The sequence below is a fragment of the Pteronotus mesoamericanus genome, unplaced genomic scaffold (assembly GCF_021234165.1).
Source record: "Pteronotus mesoamericanus isolate MK-2021 breed Mesoamerican mustached bat unplaced genomic scaffold, CSHL_Meso_final contig_657, whole genome shotgun sequence".
Classification (NCBI taxonomy): domain Eukaryota; kingdom Metazoa; phylum Chordata; class Mammalia; order Chiroptera; family Mormoopidae; genus Pteronotus; species Pteronotus mesoamericanus.
In genome coordinates, this window is record NW_026555229.1 from 2,310,488 (window position 1) to 2,331,699 (window position 21,212).

Sequence of the window (21,212 nt, forward strand, 5' to 3'; positions counted from 1 at the left end):
TTAAATAATTCAATTAACTCCAGTAAATTAAAAAAGTTTTCTGACATAGCTGCAAAATTAAGAAAAAATAAATAAAACATGACTTTATGATATGTAGCATCCCTTTATATGAAATCCTTCCAAGTGTGAAGAATGCATTAAGATTTTATCAAATGAATACTCTTTGTGTATAAAAACTGATCTAAAGAGTGATTTAAACTTTACCATTTGAGCAAAACTCCTGTTGGAAACTGACAGGGTAGAGGGGTTATCTCGGACCTCTAGGGATATCCCAGGAAACAAATGCTGCTCTAAAGGGAATCGTACAAGACTGACAGCAACGAGAATTCCTTTACAGACTATGCAAGACTTCATATTGGGTATTTAGTTCCATTGAGAAAAGGGGAAGCTACTGGGCTTTCTATTTACCCAGGGAACCAGTCCTGAAGATCCTCAATGGTCTGTACGTGTGCACACTTCTCTGGGGGTGATCAAATCCTCCCCTGGCGCTGCAGGGAGGAGACTGTAAGCAGACCACAATCATGCACCTGCTGATCAACAGATAAGCCCTCTACATGCGGAGGCACTCACTCAGCTGGGACAGAGGAGCAGAGCTGGCCCATCCCCTCCCCCATCCCTGCAGAACAAAGGGCGGTCATTTTCTGCGCCTCCCAGAGTCAGATGCACGCACACGCCTTCCATCACAATTAACTCAAGAATCAGAAACACAATACAAACTCACCCACAACATGGTCAGAATCAATGCCATCAATACCCAGAACGAGGATACCGAAAAAGCAAAACAAAACAAACCTATTCAAAGAGCAAATACTCAAAGCAACAGGGCTTGAGGCAGACACACTACAAGGTCAACAAATCCAAGGCAAGTTCAAGTGTGGCACCTTATAAACTGAGGAGCTGGACATTATCCCAGGAGGAAAATGTAAATGCCTTCTGGGGCCAGCTAATAGAAAGGTCTGTAAGATAATAGAGAGCAGGCCTCTATTTAGCTGGACTGCAGGTGCCCCAGGTAAAACGATTCACATTCAATTTTTTAAAAAATTTCAATTCCTGCTATGCGATTCTTGAACAGAGAGTCTGTAATCAAACAGAAGAAACAGAGTTTAATGTGGGTGCAGGGTAGATGAAATAGCATAAAAGTCAAAGCCAGAAATGCTGCCGGGGGTCCATAGGGAATGAAAGGCAGGGCAGTGATCCTAGCTGCCATTATTTGAAAGGATGGTGACCACTGGCTTATATCTTCAAAGGCAATAGCAAAACTAAAGTTAAAAGAAATGGCTTATTAAGCTCTACTGTGAAGGATTCAGATTAGTCAAACAGTCTTGACATAAGTAATTGAGCTGGATTACGTACAGCTTGCACACATTCTCATGGAAAGCCTCTAAATAAATGGAGCCTCCAAAAATCACAGGTGCGGCCTTATTGGAAGGCAAGGGGTGGACTGAATGACCTCCCAAGGTCCTGATTTAAATATGTCTGTATAGTCAGCCCCTGGCTATCCGGCCCAAAGAAGAAGACAGTGACAAATCATCTTAAGCCGAAGATAATAAAAAGTTATATTTGCCTTTGGAATGTGTTTTGGTACTTAAATTAGAACGTGACTTTCCGATGCCCTGAGAATTCACAATGCTTCATAATAGCCACAAAGAAGGCCTGACCTGGGGCTGGGAGGCTGCCCAATTTTGCCATCTTGTCCTCTGCATAACTCTTCTTCTTTGTGGGGGTGAGCAATATCATCTTTCAGAAGAACAGCCAGCAAACCACGCTTTCTCAGACAGGGGCTGCCTGGGTCGCCTCTGCCCTGGGAGAAGAGACAGGAGTCTTTCCCCAATCTCTAGAAGATCCAGGATCAAGACCCAGTCTGGTCTGGTTCTTGTTTCCAGAGGATGGTTTTAAAGGGCTACATGACCCGCAGTAAGCAGCAAGCTGGACAAAGTTTTTACATCTGCTCTAGGCTGATTACATATGATGGCCTAGCTTCTCTAGGATACAGGACACGAAGCCCAATTTCCTGAGAGAAAGAGCAAAAGACTTCACTAAAAAGGAAGGGGAAATGTATGTCTGGCACTTGGAAAGAAAGAAGCTGCACACTCAGCAGGTGCAGTGCAATCCGTTGCTCATCTAAGGGTAGGTGGGGTGGAGCCCTCTGCCTAAAGCCCATTGTCCAAGAAGGAAGGAGAACATGCTCATTGTAATAACTTGTGGGGGTCCCAGGAGGAGGGGACAGATGGTTGTCCCGCTGTTCTCTGTCCTCCGTCAGCCCCCAGGCTCTACTGGGGGAGGCTAGTGTTGCCTAGCAGGAGGCAAGGTCAACCAGAACATCTCGAATGCATCCAAGTCCTTTAACCAGAGACTCTGGCAGAGCGACACATGGCTCTGGGAGGCAGGATTGCACCAGGGGCGCTTCCTTCCAATTCAGGGAGTGACTGCACAGTTGCAGAACTGGGAACATAGGCCAGTTGCTCAGCCTCAACCCTACTCAGCTCACCTCTGGCAATAATGGTCATTAGAATCATTTCTATTTTTCTTTTTTCTATCACTCTGCTCTTTAGTTTTTACTCAGAACTGTGTTGATTTGAATGTGACCATATAATTAAAATGAGATAAAATTAAATATGCAGTGCCTCAGTCACAGCAGCCACAGTTCAAGTGCTCAACAGCCACACGTGGCCAGTGCATGCCATATTGTACAGCAACAACATAGGACATCTACATATCACAGAAAGTTCTACTGGACAGCATGCACATCTAGACTTTCAGGAGGTCTAGAATGTAGTCCCTTTCACTCTTCACAGGGTAGAAGAAAGGAACAAATGAAAGAAGAAATACACTTTACAAAGAATCTTTTAATATATCCTCACCACTGATCCTTACCACTGCCCTGCGCAGGGTATTCAATATGCCCATTTTACAGATGAGGAAAGTGAGGGCTGCATAGTTAATTAACGTGCACAAGGCTCACAATTATTGAATGGCATGGTGAGAATTAAAACCAGGTCTTTGAATTCCAAGGTCAATGCTTTCTACTGCTACCTGAAACTGCTACAATAATGCTACCTGCCAGTTACTTCGGTCAGTGCTGCCATAAAAGCTCAGGCCTCCCAGAAGAAGGTTGACAGCTCCCTGTAGTGTTTTTATTGATTAAATGATTTTTGAAGTGAAAACTATACTTTGTACAATGTAGTTTAGCAGCTGTTGAATTAGGGAGCCTTGGGGTATAAATCCTGACTCATCTACTTACTATTTACGTGACAGAGGGCATGTCGCTCAGCAGCTTTGAACCCTAATCTCCTTTTCTCTAAATGGGGATGATAGCCTACTTTATAGTGTTTCAGAAAGACTAAATAAGGCAATGCACGTAATATGTGCACAGTGCCTGGCACATATTAGTGCTCAGTAAATAATAATGGTTAATATAATTGGCAGAATTTATAATGTACTGCCATGTGCAATAGCTCGTTGAGGCAGGCTTCAGGACAGGAAGGCATTACAGCCCCCTTTCTTACAGATGACATATCTGAACCTCAGCAAATAAGGGAGTGATCAAAGTCATGCAACAAGAAAGTGGTAGATCTCAGGCATGAACTCAAGTTATTTGGTCTCCAAATCCTATGCCTTTCTTGCTACACATTGTTACTTCTCAGGAGAGAAGGGAGCATGGCACCAAGGCATGGTTTAGAGGAAGTTTAGCTATCCTTCCTAACTCCCATCCTCCTCCCTTCTTTGACATGGACAATTAATGGTTTTTTAGCCTTATGTAAGATGCTGTCCAAAGGCAGATTAAGCATCCTCTTCTATCACAATTGTCCACCATTAAGCCCCTCCTACATAGAGATTCTAGAATCCCACTGATAAGGCAGTAACACCTGTATAACTAAGGCTATGAAGAGAGTGTCTTGAAGCAAAGCATTCACTTTTCTCCCTGGAAAGCATGTGGATCAAACTTCTTTCTTGGATCTAACTCCATCCCCCCACTGCTGTAACAAAAGGCAAAGAAGTAGCATGCTAGAACCCCTACTGAGCCCAGCCAAGATCTATAAGTGAGGATGTATGTTGTTGCAAGCCACTGGGTATGGGAGTTATTTGTTACACAGCCTTATCACAGTAAAATCTGACTGATGTATCTGTCAGATACAAGATGGGAGGCACTTACCCCGCCACAACGATCTCAAAGTCCCCATCATGGTCCACATCAGTAACTGCCACACCATAGTTGAGCTGGGTGGGGTTGCTGTCATAGTCAGGGGGCAGAACTGAGTTGGTGACTGCTGTGAACATGGGTTCAGCCCGCTGGGACCCCTCAGTGGGGGGCAGAAACCACAGCAGCAACAGGAACAGAAACATCCTGAACATCTGAAACCAAAAGTTACAAATGTCACTGAAAGATTTCCTAGCCAAAGTAACCCAGGAAAATCTGACCCCTGGTAGACCCAGAAGTGCTTTCCTCCCTGTTCATGAAAGGCCTGGCCATTCCTACACTGCCACCTTCCCACAAGACCTGCTCTGACCTCCCTCTTTAAAACTGCATCCTGCCCCCATCACGCCTGGTCACCCTTGTCCTGCTCTGCCTTTTCTTTTTCCACAGCACCTATCACTGTGCAACACATTTATTCATTATGTTTATTGTTTATTGTCTGACTCCCTCTGCTAGAATGTAAGTTCCACTAGGGCAAGAGTCGTTGTCTGTTTTGTTCACTCATGTACATCAAGCCAAGGACAGTGTCTAGCACATAACAGGCAGCTAATTGTTGAGTAGGTGAATGAAGGAAGGAAGGAGCAGTAGAGTATAAACACACAGGCATCTCCCATACTCTGGGAGAAAGATTGGGAGAATGAAGAAAATAACAGCTTTCAAACAGTCCAGGGGTGGGGTGAGACCCTCATGAGCGTCCAGGTCTGGAACAACAGTAGAGGAAGGGCAGGATTATCTTTCCGTGGATCAGACCCAGAGGTAGCCTAGAGGGGACCTTACTTAGCGGGTTTCCCTGGCCAAGGGCCCTCCCCAGGGCAGCTGGCCGTCACCCCCGGACCAGGAAGCAGGCATTTAGGGGACGTACTCCAGCAGGACCTGGCGGGCAGCTCATTGTTCACTTGGAGAAATTAAACTGTTGTGTGCGTGTTTTATTATAAATTAATTATGTATAATCTATTGTATAATTTATTATTATATCACTAACATAACTGAGGGTGTTGCCGAGCAGCCTGGGGCCACGGGAGCCTGTGGCACACACCCGGTAGACAGATGAGAGTGGCCAAGAAGGTGGAAGGACTCCACCCCCTCCTTTCGCGAGCGAGGGAGATGCTCAGGACGCTGCGACGGCACCGCCCTGAGACTGCCCGCAGGCCTAGAGTCCGGAGTCACAGGGTGCGCTAAGGGCTCTGCTGGCCCAGGTCCCACCCAGGCTGAGCAGGTCCAGTCCCGCAGGTGAGGTGGGGACTTCCTGCCTTCAAAAGGCAGCAAACCCCTTCCTGACGGAATTTCTCCTGCTGCTTGTCAGTGCATCTCGCAGCCGAGAGCAAGGCTGAGTGAGGCTGATGTCTTAATGAAGAGAAGATCTGAAGACTGACTCCCCATTACGGAGACAGATACTCCTGCCAGCAAATAAGCTTGCTCCTGTTCAGAGCCAGAGACCAAAACGAAGGGCCCAGGCACTGCCTTCAGAGCCAAACACGACTCGGAAGCTTCCTTAATACCTTGCTGGAGGGGCAGGGTTCCAGCTTCAGGGCAGAAACTAACCTCTGCGAGCCTCTGTGCAAAGGAGGTTCTTGGAGTGGCCTCACAGGGCATGTGTTGGGTGCCGCACTATCAGAGTAAGGTCAGTTCAGTCCAAATTACAGAGCTGCCTGGACAAAGCAGCATTTTCTACTTGGCTGTCTAATCACCAAAGGCAAACGCATCACCAAGAGAGTTTGCAACTCAGCAGGAAGTTTGGTTGGATAAAGGAAACTCATAATTGGATTAATGAGCAGCTGAGGGTGGGGAGAGAGATGAGAAGCTAGAGTATTTTCTAACCAGTGCAGACATGGTGAGATGTAGGGTGGATCTGAAGGTCACTGGGCTTTTCAAGACATGACCTCTATTGTAGGGACAGCAAATGCATTTCAACTTGAGATCCAAATCCAATTGATTGGCAGTGGCTTGAAAGAGTACTGTGATCAGCTTACAACGTTTGTAATGGGCATGAAAGAGAAAAGTGGCATCAGGTGTACCTTCCAGAAGCTAGATAGTTCCTCCCACATACCATCCTAACAGGAGGCAGGCCCTATTCAAGTAATACCAGCAACTGGGAGAAATTCTCTAATGAAGGCCATGAGGGTCAAGAACCATGATCCAGCCTCTTGATTTTTACCTTTTCTGTGAGAAGTAGAACTCTGTGAAAAGGGCCATATGAAAGAAGTAGCTACTCCATGTTATTCATTTCCAGATAAACAACCTAAAGCAAAATTAAGAAGAAATACTACACTCATGGGCTGACCCTTATTTTGCTTGGTGACTTTGAACAAGCCATAGTCTCACTGGGTCCCAGCTTTCTTCTCCAAAATCAGGATTTAGGAGAAGATAAAGTTCCTTTCCAGCTCTAAAATTCTGTAATGGATTTAAGGAGTTTTTTTGGTTTTGTTTTTGATTTTTGTTTTTAGACCTTCATCAGTTTTTCTCCCCAGTTTCTTCTATAACCTTCACACCAACCTGTGGAATTTTCCTCTCTGAACATATTAGACATAGTTTGACTTAAACAGCTTTTTAGCAAAGGTCTCCAATAGTTCCCTCATGGGGGCCCAGGCCAGAGAGGGTCACCCACCGTTAGTGTGGAACCTGACGTCACCTGGCACGGGCAGACGAGCGCGCAGCCTCCCCAGTGGGGCAGGGAGGACACACCTTTACGTTTCAATCCTCTGCCATGTCAAAGGCACCCGATGCACCCACCAGGGTTGCTCGGTACTAGCCAGTTAGAGGGTAAGCTGTGGGCCTGCCTTGATGGTGGATTAGGAAACGGTCATGGTGAGAAAACTTAGGAGAAGTCGGTAAATATCCACTCTCTACTCTCAAGGCTCAGATGAAAGAATTCACTGAAATGCAATTCAACACACTGGCTAATCAGGGTGGTCCCCACATCAGCAGCATCAGCACCAGCAAGGAGTTTGTTAAAATGCAGAATCGTGGGCCCCACCCCAGACCTACTAAATCAGAATCTGCATTTTAATAAGATTTCAGGTGATTCGAATGCAACTTGTCATATAGTTATTTAAAAACTATTCTGTCCTTAAAGCAATGCTTCTCAAATTCACTGGGCTTACAAATCCCCAGAGGAACTTGGTAAAATGCAGATTCTGACTTGGTTGGTCTGGGATGGGGCCTGGGAGTCTGCATTTCTAGCAAACTGTCAGGTGATGCCTAGGCTGCTGGTCTGCAGACTTCACTTGCAGCAGCAAGGCTCTCAACCGATGGTTCTAAACCTGGGCTGCCTGAGAGAATCACCTGGGGAGTACTGAGCAATGTGCTGCTGCCCAGGCCCTTCACCCAGACCTAATTGGTCTGGGGTGGGGCTCGGATACTGCACATTTTTAGAAACCTCCCCGATGGTGTTAATGGGCAGCCTGGGCTGAGAACCACTGCCCCAGACTCACAGTCCCCAGGTAGGAGTGTAAGTCGCAATCTGATTTGAAGTGAAAAATGTTTTTGCTACCAAAATTCATCACCCGCTTGTTGAAGTATATGAAGAAAATCTATTTAGCTCGAGTGTCAAAGGAGGAGGCGGAGTAGGGAGTTTGGGGAAGAAAGCCGAGCGGCTGGCGCTGCCTGAGGCAGCAGGCACCCCGAGTGACCTCTCATTCTACAAGGCTGGTTCCGGGAACCTCCTGTCACACCCCTGTGAACAGCTGAATCTTGGGGGAGAAAAGTTAAAAATAGAATTAAAAAGTAGGTTGGACGGAACTTTTTTGTTCTGTTGAATGCGTGTGTGTCAAGCGCCTGCCTTAGAGCGCTGTGAGCGGTGCTCACGGGCAGGAGTATGAGGGAGTGGAAGCGTAGTACGGGGAGGCCGGCCAGCCGGGGCAGAGCAGCCTGGGGGAGGCAGCGCGGGCAGAGGGGCGCGGCCAGAGTGCTGGCGCCCCTGCCAGGCAGGTGTCGGCTCCTGCCGAGGGCAGGGCGGGAGAAGAGAGGGGTCTCAGCAACGGTGAGAGAGATGTAGGACTTGGGGCGCAGGCAGTGGGAAGAATTGCTTTGTAGTAATCATTTCTTAAAAATGCTCTATAAGCAAACTTCTTTACCAAACCTCAGCAGGATGGAGACAGAGAAAACAAAGCCCGACGCCTGGAGTCGGGAACCTGGATTTGGATCTTAAGCCCACCATAAACTATCTGGTGACCTTGGGTACGTTCCTGAGTCGTTTGGATCTTCAGTGTCCTTGTCTGTAGCATGGGAATCATATGACATGCCAAGGTTTCAAGGCGTAAGTGAGCTGGCGAAGACCTCGTCGGGGGCCAGGCAGGACAGTGCCCACGGCTCACTTCCCCTCCGTGCACAGATTGTGCTAAGGTTAGATAGTTTTCAGGCATTGGCTGTGGGTCACATGCAGCCAAACTCAGTTTTCTGTGGCCTCGGGACTTTCCTGAATCGGGTCTGAAAACTGGTAACCAAGCAACCTAGATGTCTGATGTGGGTCCAGGCAGCTGTGGGGAGAGGCTTCCAGGGCAATTTCCAGGGCAAGCAGTTATTTAGCAATTATCGAAAGAGCCAAGGACACCACCTTGAGCTCTCACAAAAGCAAGAGCCCTGAATGCTTCAGATATTGGGAAGGAGCAGGGAGCACAGAGCCTTTCCATACGCTGTAGGAGGGCAGGGACTTGAGGGTGTGAGGCAGCTGCACAGAGACATACAAAGAAATACCCAGAACTAAGGCATCACTGGAGAGGAGCCAGGAGAAGCTGCCCAGGCTCATTCACCCTCAGTGACACTTCCTGAGGACCCCCGATGAGCTGGGGGATTGTGCTCAGCAGCACTGGGGTCACAGGGGGAAAGCAAGTCCACATTTGCAACAGAGGGTGAGGGGTGCTGTGGAGAAGGGAGCACACAGGTATCCAAATTAGCTGGGAGGAGCACTGGGGAATGCTTCCTAGAGGGAGGGCTGTAGCTAAACCTCAAAGGATGCTAAGAAGTTCGCTGGACAGGAAGGCCAGGAGATGGAAGTGAAGGCAGAGAGTGGATGCCTCAAAGGTCTGGAGGACCCAGCTGTCCCCCGATCTACCCTTCTAGCTCTGCCTATTTAAAGGCCCTGCTTCCTGGGACAAGGCTTAGAAAGAAGCCTTCATTTCCCACTCCTCAGGTTTCCATCCAGAGGGAGTTTCATTAGATGAGTGCAGTGGCTCTCAACCAGGAATGGTTTTGTTCTCCCTCTTCTACCTCCCAAACACCTGTCAGCGTCTGGACACATTTTTGGCTGTTACAGCCAGGGAAGGGAGAGCTACTGGCATCTCGTGGGTAGAGGCCAGGGATGCTGCCGAACATCCTACAATGCACAGGACAGCCCCCACTACAAAGGACTGTCCGGCCCCAAATGTCAATAATGTCGAGACTGAGAGACTCCGGATTAGTGTAACATTCTGGCGTCCCTCCTTCTCCCACACCTTTCTCCCCAGGGCAGGAGCGGGGACTCATCAGATTGGTCAGTGTGGAAGAATTGGGCATGGAGACCCCTTTCTGGACCTGCCTCCCTGCAGAGGCCACTCTCTGTCTTGTGCTGGTCTTGGCCAGACAGGGCCAGCCCTGGCCCCTGCCCACCAGGAGGGATGCAGTGGCAGGTCCAGGGACAGCAGCAGGCCCCTTGGACCACTCTCCAGAGTCTGGCCTTCCAAACAGCTGTATCTGTAATGATGCATTTTAATCTCCATCTGCCTGAGCCCTGCCTCTCTCCTCCCTTCTCCCTCCCTCTTTCTCTCTGTCCATTGATCCTGAATCTGAAGGGAAGTGGGATGCTACGCCCTGGGTCCCTTCAAATCCCAACACTGCCACTCAGGTTGGAAAGCTGGTTGTCATCTTTGCTTCTTGCGTCTTCCTCATTCCTCACAACCACTGGTTCACTGAGTCAATTCTGCTTCATGAATCTCTTTCAAAACTGCCCTGTCTCTCTGCCTCCACTGCCTGGGATTTGCCCCTCTGTCCTTCGCCTGGACAACAGCAATACTGGCCAACGGCTCCCCCTCATCTCACCCCACCTCCACACGGCTAACAGAGCTCCCCTCCTAAATCTCAGAGCTGAGTGTGTCACTCTTTAGCCGAACTCATGGGACCCTGTACACAAGGCAAACAGGGATTTTTACTGCAATTTCACCTCACAAGTACTACATGAGGACTATTTCATGTAACAAGTACTAAGAGAGCAATGGATAGTAATAATAACCCCTGCTGCTGGTGCCAAGCATCACTCTGACCCTTCAAGTAGATGATCTCACTTAATCCTCATAGTGATTTTGTGAGGGAGGTACTACTTTGCCCCCATTTTATAGATGAGAAAACTAAGGTACAAAGAGGTCAAGTAAGTTGCCCAAGGTCACACGGCTAGTACAAGATAGAGTTGGGATTTGTGCCTCAGCCGTCTCGCTCCAGAATTGGTGTACTTGGACACTAAACAGTTTCCCTCACTGCACCAATCTTGTCTTAAACCATGTGAGATGAGAAGACAGTGGAAGGAGCAAGCACCTCTGCCTGGGGCAGCTGGGGCAGGCATGAGAGAGGCGGTGGTAAGCTGGCCAGAGAGATAAGGTGGAGAAAGTGATCCAGGCCGAGGGGCCAGTATGTGGATGGTGGCTGAGCAGGCTTGTGCAGTTCAGTGAGGCTCCGCGCAGCCGGAGCACGAGACAGGGGCAGGATAGCTGGTGGGAGGAGTGTGGCTAAGGAGGCTGGAACGGGCTGTGGAGGCCTCGCAAGAGACAATAGTCAGAAGGGTAAGAAAATGACCTGGCAGGAGTGGTGTGTAGGAAAGAACGGTGCAGCAGCGGGGTGCGAACGAGGCCACGGAGGGCAGGGCTGGAAGCAGATGCCATGGCCCAAGTCGGAGAGACAGAGGGAGGGTGCCATTCATTCATTCATTCATTTTATACTCTTGCGTACCTCCTCTATGCCAGACTTTATTCTGAATCCTAGGAAAACAGCGAGAACAAAATAAAGTCCTTGTTCCCACGGAGTGTACATTCAAATGCCTCAGTCACTGGCATTAGTCACTGGCATTAGTCACTGGCATTTCTCCAGCCTGTCCCCATCCTGGTCCTCTGCATTGCCAGCCTAGAAGACAAATGCTAGATCTTCTGCACCTCCCCACCTCCCAGGGGCCACCTTGTCCTATGCATCTTCCCCAGTACCACAAAAATACAAGGTTTCCTTCTCTTTCCCTCTACCTGGAGAAAGCTCCAGACACTGCCTGCAGCTACACACAGGCAGAGAGGAGACTTGGTCCTGCTCCAGAAAAGGCAGATGAAAACTCAAGGGACCCAGGCTAGGAGGTGCCACAGAGACCAGCAGGCTAATGAAATAGTGTTTCTGAAAGTGAGAGGACAAATGCAGTCTCCTAGCCTTATGCACAAGGCATAGCAAGTCCTAAATAAGTATTATTAACTGCTCGGACTTCCTGGTCTGTAAAAGGGAAAATGAAATGAGACAGTGTCAAGTGCTGAGCACAGTGTCTGGCAAATAGAAAGCCCATACATGGTAGGTAGCAGTAGCAACAATCAGACTATTACTACAGCTAATAAATGTTTGTTGAATGAATGAAGGCATCTCAGGAGGTGGGCCCAGGCCCACCAGGTGCTCCCTTTCCAGGAGTAGCTGCCAAATGTTGAATGGAATGCAAGGGCCTGTAAGACTTTGAAGAATAAGCTTGCTTCTGTTTCTAATTTGTCTAGGGACCTAGTGGAGTTCTTTGACTTTTAAATACTGCTTTTCAAATGCGGAACCCCTCAGTTTACTGTAATACACACATTCATTCTGCAAGCATTTTGTAGACGCCTATAGGCCGGGTTGGAAATGATAAATAAGACATGGCTTCTGAAGTTAAAGAGCCTGCAGTCTACCAGGAGCGAGTCGCAATACTGGGGAGAAGCTCAGAGTAGTAACAGGTGCCAAGTCCAGCCAGAGCCCATAGGAAGGAGACATGAGGCAGTGAGTGGTGGGAAGGGCAGGCAGGAAAGGCCCCCTGGAGACAGGGAAGGGGGATCCCAAGGGGAGCTGCATTCCAGGTGGTGGAGGCCTTACGGATAGAAGGCATGGATGTGACAGAGTGCATTATCGGTGCATGTCACAGATGCAGTTGTTGCTGCTGTAATACAGTGTCGGGGGCTGTGGAGTGGGAGAGAGAAGGGAGGACGCAGGAGAAGGTGGAGAGTCTTGCATGGAGGCAGCTCTTGGGACCTATAGAGCCTGCTTTGCCAAGGCAAGAAGCCTGGAGTCACACCGTGAGGGAGGTTTTGAAGTTGGGCCAAGACATGATCAGACTTGCGTTTTACAAAGGGCATTTTAGATTTAGGGCAGCAGCGTGCAGGACAACTAGGCTGGCTGAGCTTCTGAAAAGTGAGTATCACAGAGGGGATCCTGACATCCTGCGGTGGGGGTGGGGCACAGCACTGGACAACCTCTGAAGTTCTTTTCCAGGTCTATGCGTCTACAAGTCAGATTTTTTTCCTAAATCATTTAACATGCACTGTGGACCTGGTTATTTAAAAGCATCCTCCCCGGAATCCTTCTGTAAAGCTGCGATCCACTTCCTAGTCTTCAGGGGAAATCCAAAAGATCATTTACCTATTTAGAACCAGGGAAGCCTGCACTGAGCACCCTTGTAGCAGCCTGGTGGGGTGGGGGAGGAAGTGAAGTGAGCACCCAGAGAAGCCTGGCCTTGCACAAGGCTAAGAGCTGGCCACCAGCTCATGGGATGGGCCTTGCACAGGCTCCCAACTCCTTGCTTGATCAGTGGGACCTTTGGAAGTTCACAGAGCCCTGGTTCCAAGTGCCAGCTCTAGGAAGAAGGAGGCAGAAGGAAAACTGGCTTTATTGGCCCAGTCCAGTTCGGCGATCCAGTATAATACCAAGAACCACCTTCACCCCTGAGTGGACACCTGTATTCACCTACTCATTTGTTCACCCACTGAGCACCCACTGATCCCTTCCACAGGCCAAGCACTGTGTTAGGTGCTGAGATTATAGCTGAGAGCAAAAGACACGGTGCTTCCCCCAACACTGCTTGCAAAGCAGCATTTCTCTTTCTGGGGCTCTTATTTCCCCACCTGCAAAAGCCTCTTTGGATATACATAGTTCCTCAGATGTGAGGTGCATGATTACGCTTTCCAAAAAAGGGCCTGTTCTTAGAGATCACAGTGAAAGGGAGCATGACAAAGTGTAGGTGCCCAGGCTGCTGGTGATGCAAAGGCCCTTTCTGCTCCACTCCTCTGATTACAAGGACTGACCTCCCGAGGCCAAAAGGCCTGCACCGTACATGCAGAACATTCGTGGAGGAACAGGGATGAGATCTATGGAGTAGACCCACCCCCCCAATTCCCAATTGGGGAAAGAAGCAATGTAACCTTGGTTCTGTAACATGAGTCTCAAGTGACTTCCTACCTCCAATCCTGAGGGCAAGGAGGACAGACCAGGGATAGGCCTTATATGAAAACACCAGCAGAGGCCGCTCCCACCAATCCTACAAATGTTCCTTTTCCCATGGTGGTGGGGAGGATTCGGGCTCCTAGTGTGTCATGATGGGTCCTTAAGAACAGCCGTCAAAGGAGGGCAGGGTTACCAACCAGACACAGCCACTCGGGGCTGCTATCCAGGCAGGTGGAGGCCACTGTTAGAGAGGAAAGTCCCTGCGGTCCTTCTTCTGGTCCTTCCTCTGGTCCTTCCTCTGGGACACCCCGAGCTCAGCAGTGATTCCTATGACCTTGTCACTGTCTTTGTCAGGTGCAAACAAAGATAAGAATAACTGGAAACAACAGCAAGGGTCATTTTACACTCTCTGCACTCACAATTCTTCTGCAGCTAATTAAAGTAATATGTCAAAATGTCCCTTGGAAGAGATCTTTAAGTATATGCCCATTAAGTAAATAGGGTTTTACTAATTAATAATGCACCTTCCCATCCCTCCTTGAAGTTCCCCGCAGAACTTCTGTGGCCAAGAGGGTTGAGTAGGAAAGGGTGGAAGAGGAGTCACCACCTCCCCTTCCCAGAGGGAGTGGGGACAAATCTAGTCGCTTGTCATTTGTGGAGCTATCAGTTTCTCCTCCGGATGTTGATCAGATTTCCTGGGCTGGAACCAACTTACAAGGCTAGGGTACTGGAATTTTTCCAAGAAGCAAATGCTTTGCTTCTTACGAAGTCAACACGATTTCTTTCAAGGAAAATTTTTACCTTTTTTTTTTTAAAGTGTCCTGGGTTTTTGAAGGGCAGATCTTTGGACTTTTCTCTAAAGACAGTGATTACAATATATTTACCGTTTTCTAAGACCAGCCCCCAACACACACACGCTCATGGAGAGGCATGGGGGCGGGGGAATGATGCACCCAGTGTTCTACAATGAGTCAGTGGCATAGCCAGAAATAGAACTTTCCAAACCCCCCAATTCTTAATAATAACAAAATTAATAGTCTCTTTATAATTTTCTAAATGTTTTCACAGCTCACATTTAATCTCCACCACAACTATAGCGGGAGTCTGGGTAAGTCAATCTCAGACCAGCTCTGTCTCTTGCTTGCTGTGCGACCCTGGCTGGTATCTTCACCTCCCTGGATCTCAGGGTTCTCAGCTGTGAAGTGGGAGAGTTGGGTGTGGATACTTCTCAAACCCCTCCCCCGCCTCATGTGCTGATTCTATGCTGCAACACTCTTTCGGCCCAGGGCTTCCCAGCCTTGGCACTATTGGCATTTTAGGCCAGACAATTCTTTGTCGGGGGCTGTCTGTGCACCGGAGGATGTTTAGCTTTGTCCCCGGCCTCTATCCACTCCGTGCCCATAGCACTCCTTACCCCAGTTGTGACAACCAAAAATGTCTTCAGAAATAGCCAAATATCTAGGATGCAAAGTAACCCCTCTAGTCATTGCCCAAGCACTTCAGTAAGGCCGAGATCATGAGTGATTCAGTGGGAAAAGATCTTTCCGTCCCTTTCTCTTCCATGACTCCTTCATACCTTTGTGCACACTTTTTAAACACAACCTCCCAGCCCTTTCCTGCTTCTCATTTCTTAAATGCCCTAAGTGGTCCAGGGTGTGCTTGGTGTGATAATGAACCAATTGATTTCATACTTTTTTCTAAGGAGAGTTCATGGGTTTATGTCCCCTAAGCAACCAGCCAGGCTCCCCAGAAATCCCTCGCACAGCCCCAGCTGGCCTGGAAGCCTGTATCTGCAGCCTGCAGGAGGCTCGGTGAGCACGGATTTGTCAGTACTCTTAAATCACTGGGCTCCGAGGAAGGCTTCTCCCAGCACAAAGATCCTTCCTTAGGAATCAATAGCTCAGGGCCTTCCATCACATTCAGAATTATCCTGCGACTTGTAAAATTTATTTTCCCCAAGCATGGCAAAACCTCAAAATGAAAGCCCCAAGGTGGGGGAAGGGAAGAAGACAAGGAAGGAGCCCTGCCAAGGAGGCCTTGTCCGTCAGCCCAGATGTTGCTCTGAGCAGAGGCTGATGTGCGAACCTGGACACTCGGTCTCATTTGCTGGGAAAAGAAAGACCCAATGTGATCCTGCAATAATATCTTCTCCCAACCAAATACCTCTGTATAGTTAACCAAGGGCAGAGGCATATTAGACTGTCTTCCTTCATCTTCACTATCCTACCCTCATCACAGTGTTGCCAGCTTCACCATTTTACACAGGAGGAAACTGAGACATACAGAGGTTAAGCAGTTTGTCTAAGGTCTTTAAGCCAGTAAGCAGGGGATCCAGGTTCTAAGCCTGTGTTCTTTACACTGCACTGGGCTGTCATCCCAGTGGGAGTGGAGTAAGGTCAGTTATCTAGTGGGGCTCATGAAAGAGGCGACTTATTGTTTTCTCAGTGTCTAATGCCACTTCTCAAACTCTATATCCTCTCTCCCATTCAAACAAAAATCCAGAGATCCTGTGCTACAGCTATATTTTATGTAACTATATTCCCCTGGCCTTGCCCAGAACCAGACCAAGCTTTGGGAGTGCTGGCACAATTTTTTAGCTAGAGCCGTGCGCTGGCGTGGATCTCAAGCACAGCCTCTCATAACCCGACTTTTAAAGGAGGAACTGTTGCTCTCTGGTGGTCCACCTTATCCTACTGCCTCTCTCCTCTGCCTGAAGATAAAGATTCAGCTTATCTGTGGGCCTGAAGGAGATGAGAAAACTCAAACGTCTTCCCTGGCAACAAGCACCCCCTGGGTGAGCCTTAGGGACAGAAGAGGATCCACCTCTTGGAATTCTCGTGTGGCAGCACTGGTTCCTCCTGAGGGTCACTGCCAAGTCAGCTGAGGCTCTGAGGGGAGCTTCATGTTTTGTGCAAAAGAGCAGGGTGGGAGAGGAAACAGAGGGGGCAGCCCACGTGCCACTCAGCAAACCTCCTTCCCAGGCCCAGCTCAGATGTCGCCAGCCAGATTCATAGAACAAAAAAAAGGCAGTGGAAATGGTAGTATCTTCCACGTCACCCAAGAAGCTCTAACACAAGGATTTTGCAAAAATAGAACATTCTAGCACTCTGACCTTGAGCTGGGAGCAGCAAGAAGGGGAAATGGGCAAATACCGGTGGGAAGCTGTCCTCTACCCCCAGAAGCTGAGTACTGGAGGCCCTGCAGGCAGCAGTGTGACTGCAGGACAGAGAGGCCCCACGCCGGCTCGCCGGAGCGGAGAGAGGGAAGAGCTCCAGGCCCGGGTTTCAAGACCGCTGCAAGCAACTGGGCACTCCATCCCTGACCGCGTCCGCGGAACCCTGGAGTCACACTGCCTCTGCCCAAAAAAACCACTTGGAACAATGAGATAAGATAATGGAGAAAGGGGAAAGAATAATTAGGAATTTCTATTACTCGTATATGTACATTACAAGAACTCTATCTATTCTTCACCGCCTCACTCTAAATGACAGATTCGAAGGAAATCTCTGCAAATGACTACATTCATTAATTTACTTATTTCTGATCAGTCTGCAATTATGAGTACCTACCATGCAGGAAACACATGTCCATCTCCATAGCAAAGAGGAAGCAGGTCATGGAGTGGAAAGAGCTCTGAGTAGAGGACTAGGAATCCCTAGGATCCAGTCCTATCTCTATCACCAAATAGCTATGTGACCTTGGGCAAGATACTTGCCTTTATTGGGTTTCAGTTTTGTCATCTGTAAATTAAGTGTGCATGTGGGTGTTGGAGGTGAGATAAGGTTGGACTAGTAGATGCTCTTCCAGATTTCTCTCTCCCAGCTCTAATGGTCTTTGGCTCTATGAGCTCTTAATGAGTTCAAAGAGCACACCAACACCAAACACAAAGGAATGATCTTAGAAGGCCAGTGGGGCTGAGGACCAGCTGTTTCCTTGGAATGTTGTATTTGCATATGCCCCATTGCACCTGAGATCACAGGACTACCTGAAGTCCAGCAAGCATGTGGTAGAAGAGGTTCGATCATGAAGGTGACCGTTGTGGGCTGTGGCCTTTGCTTGATTAAAGCATTAAGTTACTATGGCCAATGAAGGGCAAGAAGTGAGAAAGTCAGTGGTCCTGAGCTGGGTGCCTTTGTCGCCCCCTACCGGTCACCAAGGAGCCTGCAGGACAGTTTCATTCACATCAGCAAACAAGGAAGACAGAAGACTGTCACAGCTCTTTAAAAGGACAAATTTCTTGGCCCATGGTCCTCTCTCTATAAAAGTCTATATCTCACTACTGAGGATTACATAGGCCATTGGTCCACGCATTCACAGGGGCACTCTGGTACAGCGATAGGAACTCTTAAGCAGACTTCAAGGTGCCAAGTAACAAACATCAGGGTTCAGAACCCCAGGCGCAGCCCATATGGAGAGGAGGGTAGAAAGAGTAACCAGCAGGTATTTTGCTGTACAAATCGCCAGTGGAAAGAAAGTCTTGGGAAATGTCGCAGAAAAATGTTGACTACAAGCAAACGATGGACCTGAGTTTGGGGGTATGGATTGATAGCTCCCATAAAAGATCTCCAGGCTGAAGCGGCTACCCTAGGAGTTCAACACACATACACACCTATGTTCAGGGATGGGTACAGATGAAGGATGCAGCCCCAACCGAGAAGCCCGCCCTTGACCTTCTCCAGAGACCTTTAGTACCAACTGGAAACCGGCATAGTCTAATCATGGTCCACTGTGCCAGCATCAAGACCTGAAACTCTCTTCAATGCCTCTTAAATTAACTTTAGGACCTGCTGCCAGAAAGATGTTTTTAATCAAGTCAGAGGGGGAGAAAACGCTTCCTCAATGGCCATATTGGAACAACCGCCATGTTCCCACTTTCCCATCCTCCATCTCCCCATCCTCATGGCTGAGAATGAGGTACAGTGTTACTCTGAATTCTCTCTAACTCAGTCTTGGGTATCCCCAGCCCCAGGTCATCAGGGTCAAAAAGTCTCCTATCAATAGCGCCTCTCTTCCTACACTAGTTCTCCCCAAGACAGCACTACAGAGTTGTCCCCTTTTCTTGAAACCCTCTTCCTGTCTTTTCCACATGGCTTCGCTTGGGAAGTCCTGCACCCATCCCAGAAGACATTTCAAGCGTGTCTCAGCGTGTCTTAAGAATGTGTCCTGTCTGGAGAGCTGAAGCACCTCCTGGGACGCACAGAAGCCACTCTAGGTTCATACTCTACCACCAGCAGCAGTAATATTTATTAATCATCCCCAGAGGAAGGGGCCCGCGCTCCCCCCAACCCCAGAAGCATTTCCCCACCACTCTGAGATGGCTGGGATGACTTTGGGTTCTTGAGTTGGTTTCTGCAGAACTGGGACTAACCAGGGCTCCCAACTACTGTACTGTGAAGAAGCGCGCTGCATTGCTGGGCAAGCCCCCAAGCCTGGCCTGCTGCCCCACCAAAGCCTCTCTGTGTCCCCGCGGGGTTAGAGGAGGACCTCCGGTTCCCCTGGAATGCCTGAAGCTGGCTTGCCTGAGACAGGCTGACGCGAGGAAACCACACCTCGGTCCAGCAAAGGCAGCTGTCAGCTACGCCGTGTGGGGCTGGCTACCGGAGCTCTCCGCCACCCGCGCTGTGCGGGAGAGATCGGCTTCCCAGGGGAAGGAGCGCCAGCCCCCCAGGGCTCTTTCCCATTCTGGAAGCTTAGGCACCTGGCCGAGGCCAGTAGCTTCCCCGGCCCGGAGCTGAGCCTGCCTGGCTGAGCGACTCCCCAATACCCCCAGCACATTCCTCCTCACCTGCTCCGCCCCCTTTCAGCCCCGGTGCCCCCTTCCCAAGGAGCTGACCTCCAGCGTGCCCCCAGCTGTGAGGGTTGTCGCCCCCACACCTCCGCTCCCACCTCTCTGCCGCCTCCAACCCCACTCTCGCCTCGCCCCCAGCCCGCAGGGGAGGCTCTGCGCGCCAGTCGAGTCCTGAGCCCCTTGGCAAGTTGGAAGCAGACCGCTGCCACCTTGGCGGTTTCTGTCTTCCCTGGTTCTGGGTGGCATCCCCGCCACCCCTGAGGGCGGATCGGAAGGGGAGCCTAGGGCGGGAGAAACTTTCTCCGTCTGAGGGGTTGGGGAAACGGAGCGGGTACTCACGCCGAGGTCAGCACTGGGAGCCCTCCTCCGGCTCTCTCAGCCCCACCTCCCCGGGGCGTCGGAGTGCGGGCGTTCGCGGATGCCTCTGCTGCCGCCGCCTTCCAGCGCCCAGCCCCGGTCCCGGGCTGGCCTCGAGCCTCCCGCCCCGACGCCGCTCGCCCGCTTTATACAACTACACTCGAGCGCGCCCGGGCTTATGTAAAGGCTGGCGGAGCCCCGCAGCCAATGGCACGGCGGCTGGAGCTCGGGGCCCGGGGGTGGGGGGCGCCCGCGCGGCCAATCGCGGCCCGGGGAGCCTGGGGAGCCGGGTGGGGGAGGGCGCGCCTCCTCGGGCTGATTTAGGAGTCGGGATTGCGGTGGCAGCAGCCGGCAGCACGGCCGGCCCGGCTGGGCCAGGCGCGGCAGGCGCTGGGGTGGGCGGCGGCGCAGGCGGAGGCGAGGGCGGGCATCCCCTGCGCCTTGCCGCTGCGGCGCGTAACCTTCAGGAGGCAGCGGGGCCTGGCAAGGGGGGCGAGGGCTCCTGGCGGGACGCAGGGGGCCCCGGGCCGGCGGGAAGCATGGGTCCCTCGGGACGAAGCGCGGGGAAGGAAGGGGAGGGGGAGGGAAGGAAGGGCGGCGAGCCCCTGGACCCCGCGGCCACCCCTGTGCGCAGGACCGGGGGTGGTGGAGGGAGTAGCGGCTCTGCCTTCGCGTTTTCCCTCAGGAAGCGACCTGGCGTCGCCGGGCCAGGCCGGAGCAGCCGCGAGGGCCGCGCAGATAGCGAGATTTCGCGCTGCGGAGCGAGCGCCGAGCCGATCTTTATCTGGCCTGGGAACGTGTCCGAGCGCCTCCGGGGGACTGCTCTGTATGGAGAGCGGAGCTTCGCGACGGCCGCAGAGGGAGGGGAGCGGGCGGGCACAGCTCCGAGATTAGGCGCGGCAGCGGCGTACGCGGCCGCGTCCCCTCCCCCAGTCCCAGTCCCCCGCCCGCCTGTCGGCTGTGCCCCCGCCAGCCCCTGCCCGGGCCGCGCCGGGGCTAAGCCCGGCCCACCCACTCTAGTCCGGTGCGTCCTTTCAGGCTCCTCACCGCTTTGCTCACAGGTACTGCTGTCCCCCTCCTCCACCCCAAGCCCGCAGCGGTGGGCGGCGAGGCCTCAGCCTCCCAGGACGTGGAGTCTTGGGGGCTAAGCTTGGGAAGAGCGCTGTTGGACAGCAGTGCCGCAAATACCCGAATACCGGGCAGGAAATGAGCCTAGGTCGGTAACACTCTCAATTCCCTTATTTTGCACCTAGAATAGAGCCTGGCACATAGTAGGCGGTCGGTAAGGGTTTACTGAAGGAATTTTGGTGTTTTCTAAGGAAGGGTCTTTGGGCTCCTGAAAGTTGGGGCACAGATAAGGCTTCGGAAGGGAAACATCTGGTAACCAGCCATCAGCTAGGACTGTTTTCTCATTTATTGATGCCTTTGTCACCATCACCCTGGCATCAGGGCACTTCACTCTTAAAATGACTCCAATGT

At 50.6% G+C, this 21,212-nt stretch overlaps 1 protein-coding gene across 1 annotated transcript in view; it reads right to left on the reverse strand.

Annotated features, from left to right (window-relative positions):
* CRTAC1 (cartilage acidic protein 1) overlaps positions 1 to 19,849 on the reverse strand; it is a 134,309-nt gene extending 114,460 nt beyond the window's left edge. The window contains exons 1-2 of the mRNA XM_054581322.1: positions 19,716 to 19,849; positions 4,154 to 4,353 (exon numbers count right to left, since the gene is read on the reverse strand). Of these exons, the coding sequence (XP_054437297.1) occupies positions 4,154 to 4,353 (200 nt within the window). The 5' untranslated portion in view covers positions 19,716 to 19,849. The remainder of the gene's footprint in view (positions 1 to 4,153; positions 4,354 to 19,715) is intronic.
* Positions 19,850 to 21,212: the final 1,363 nt, after the last annotated feature.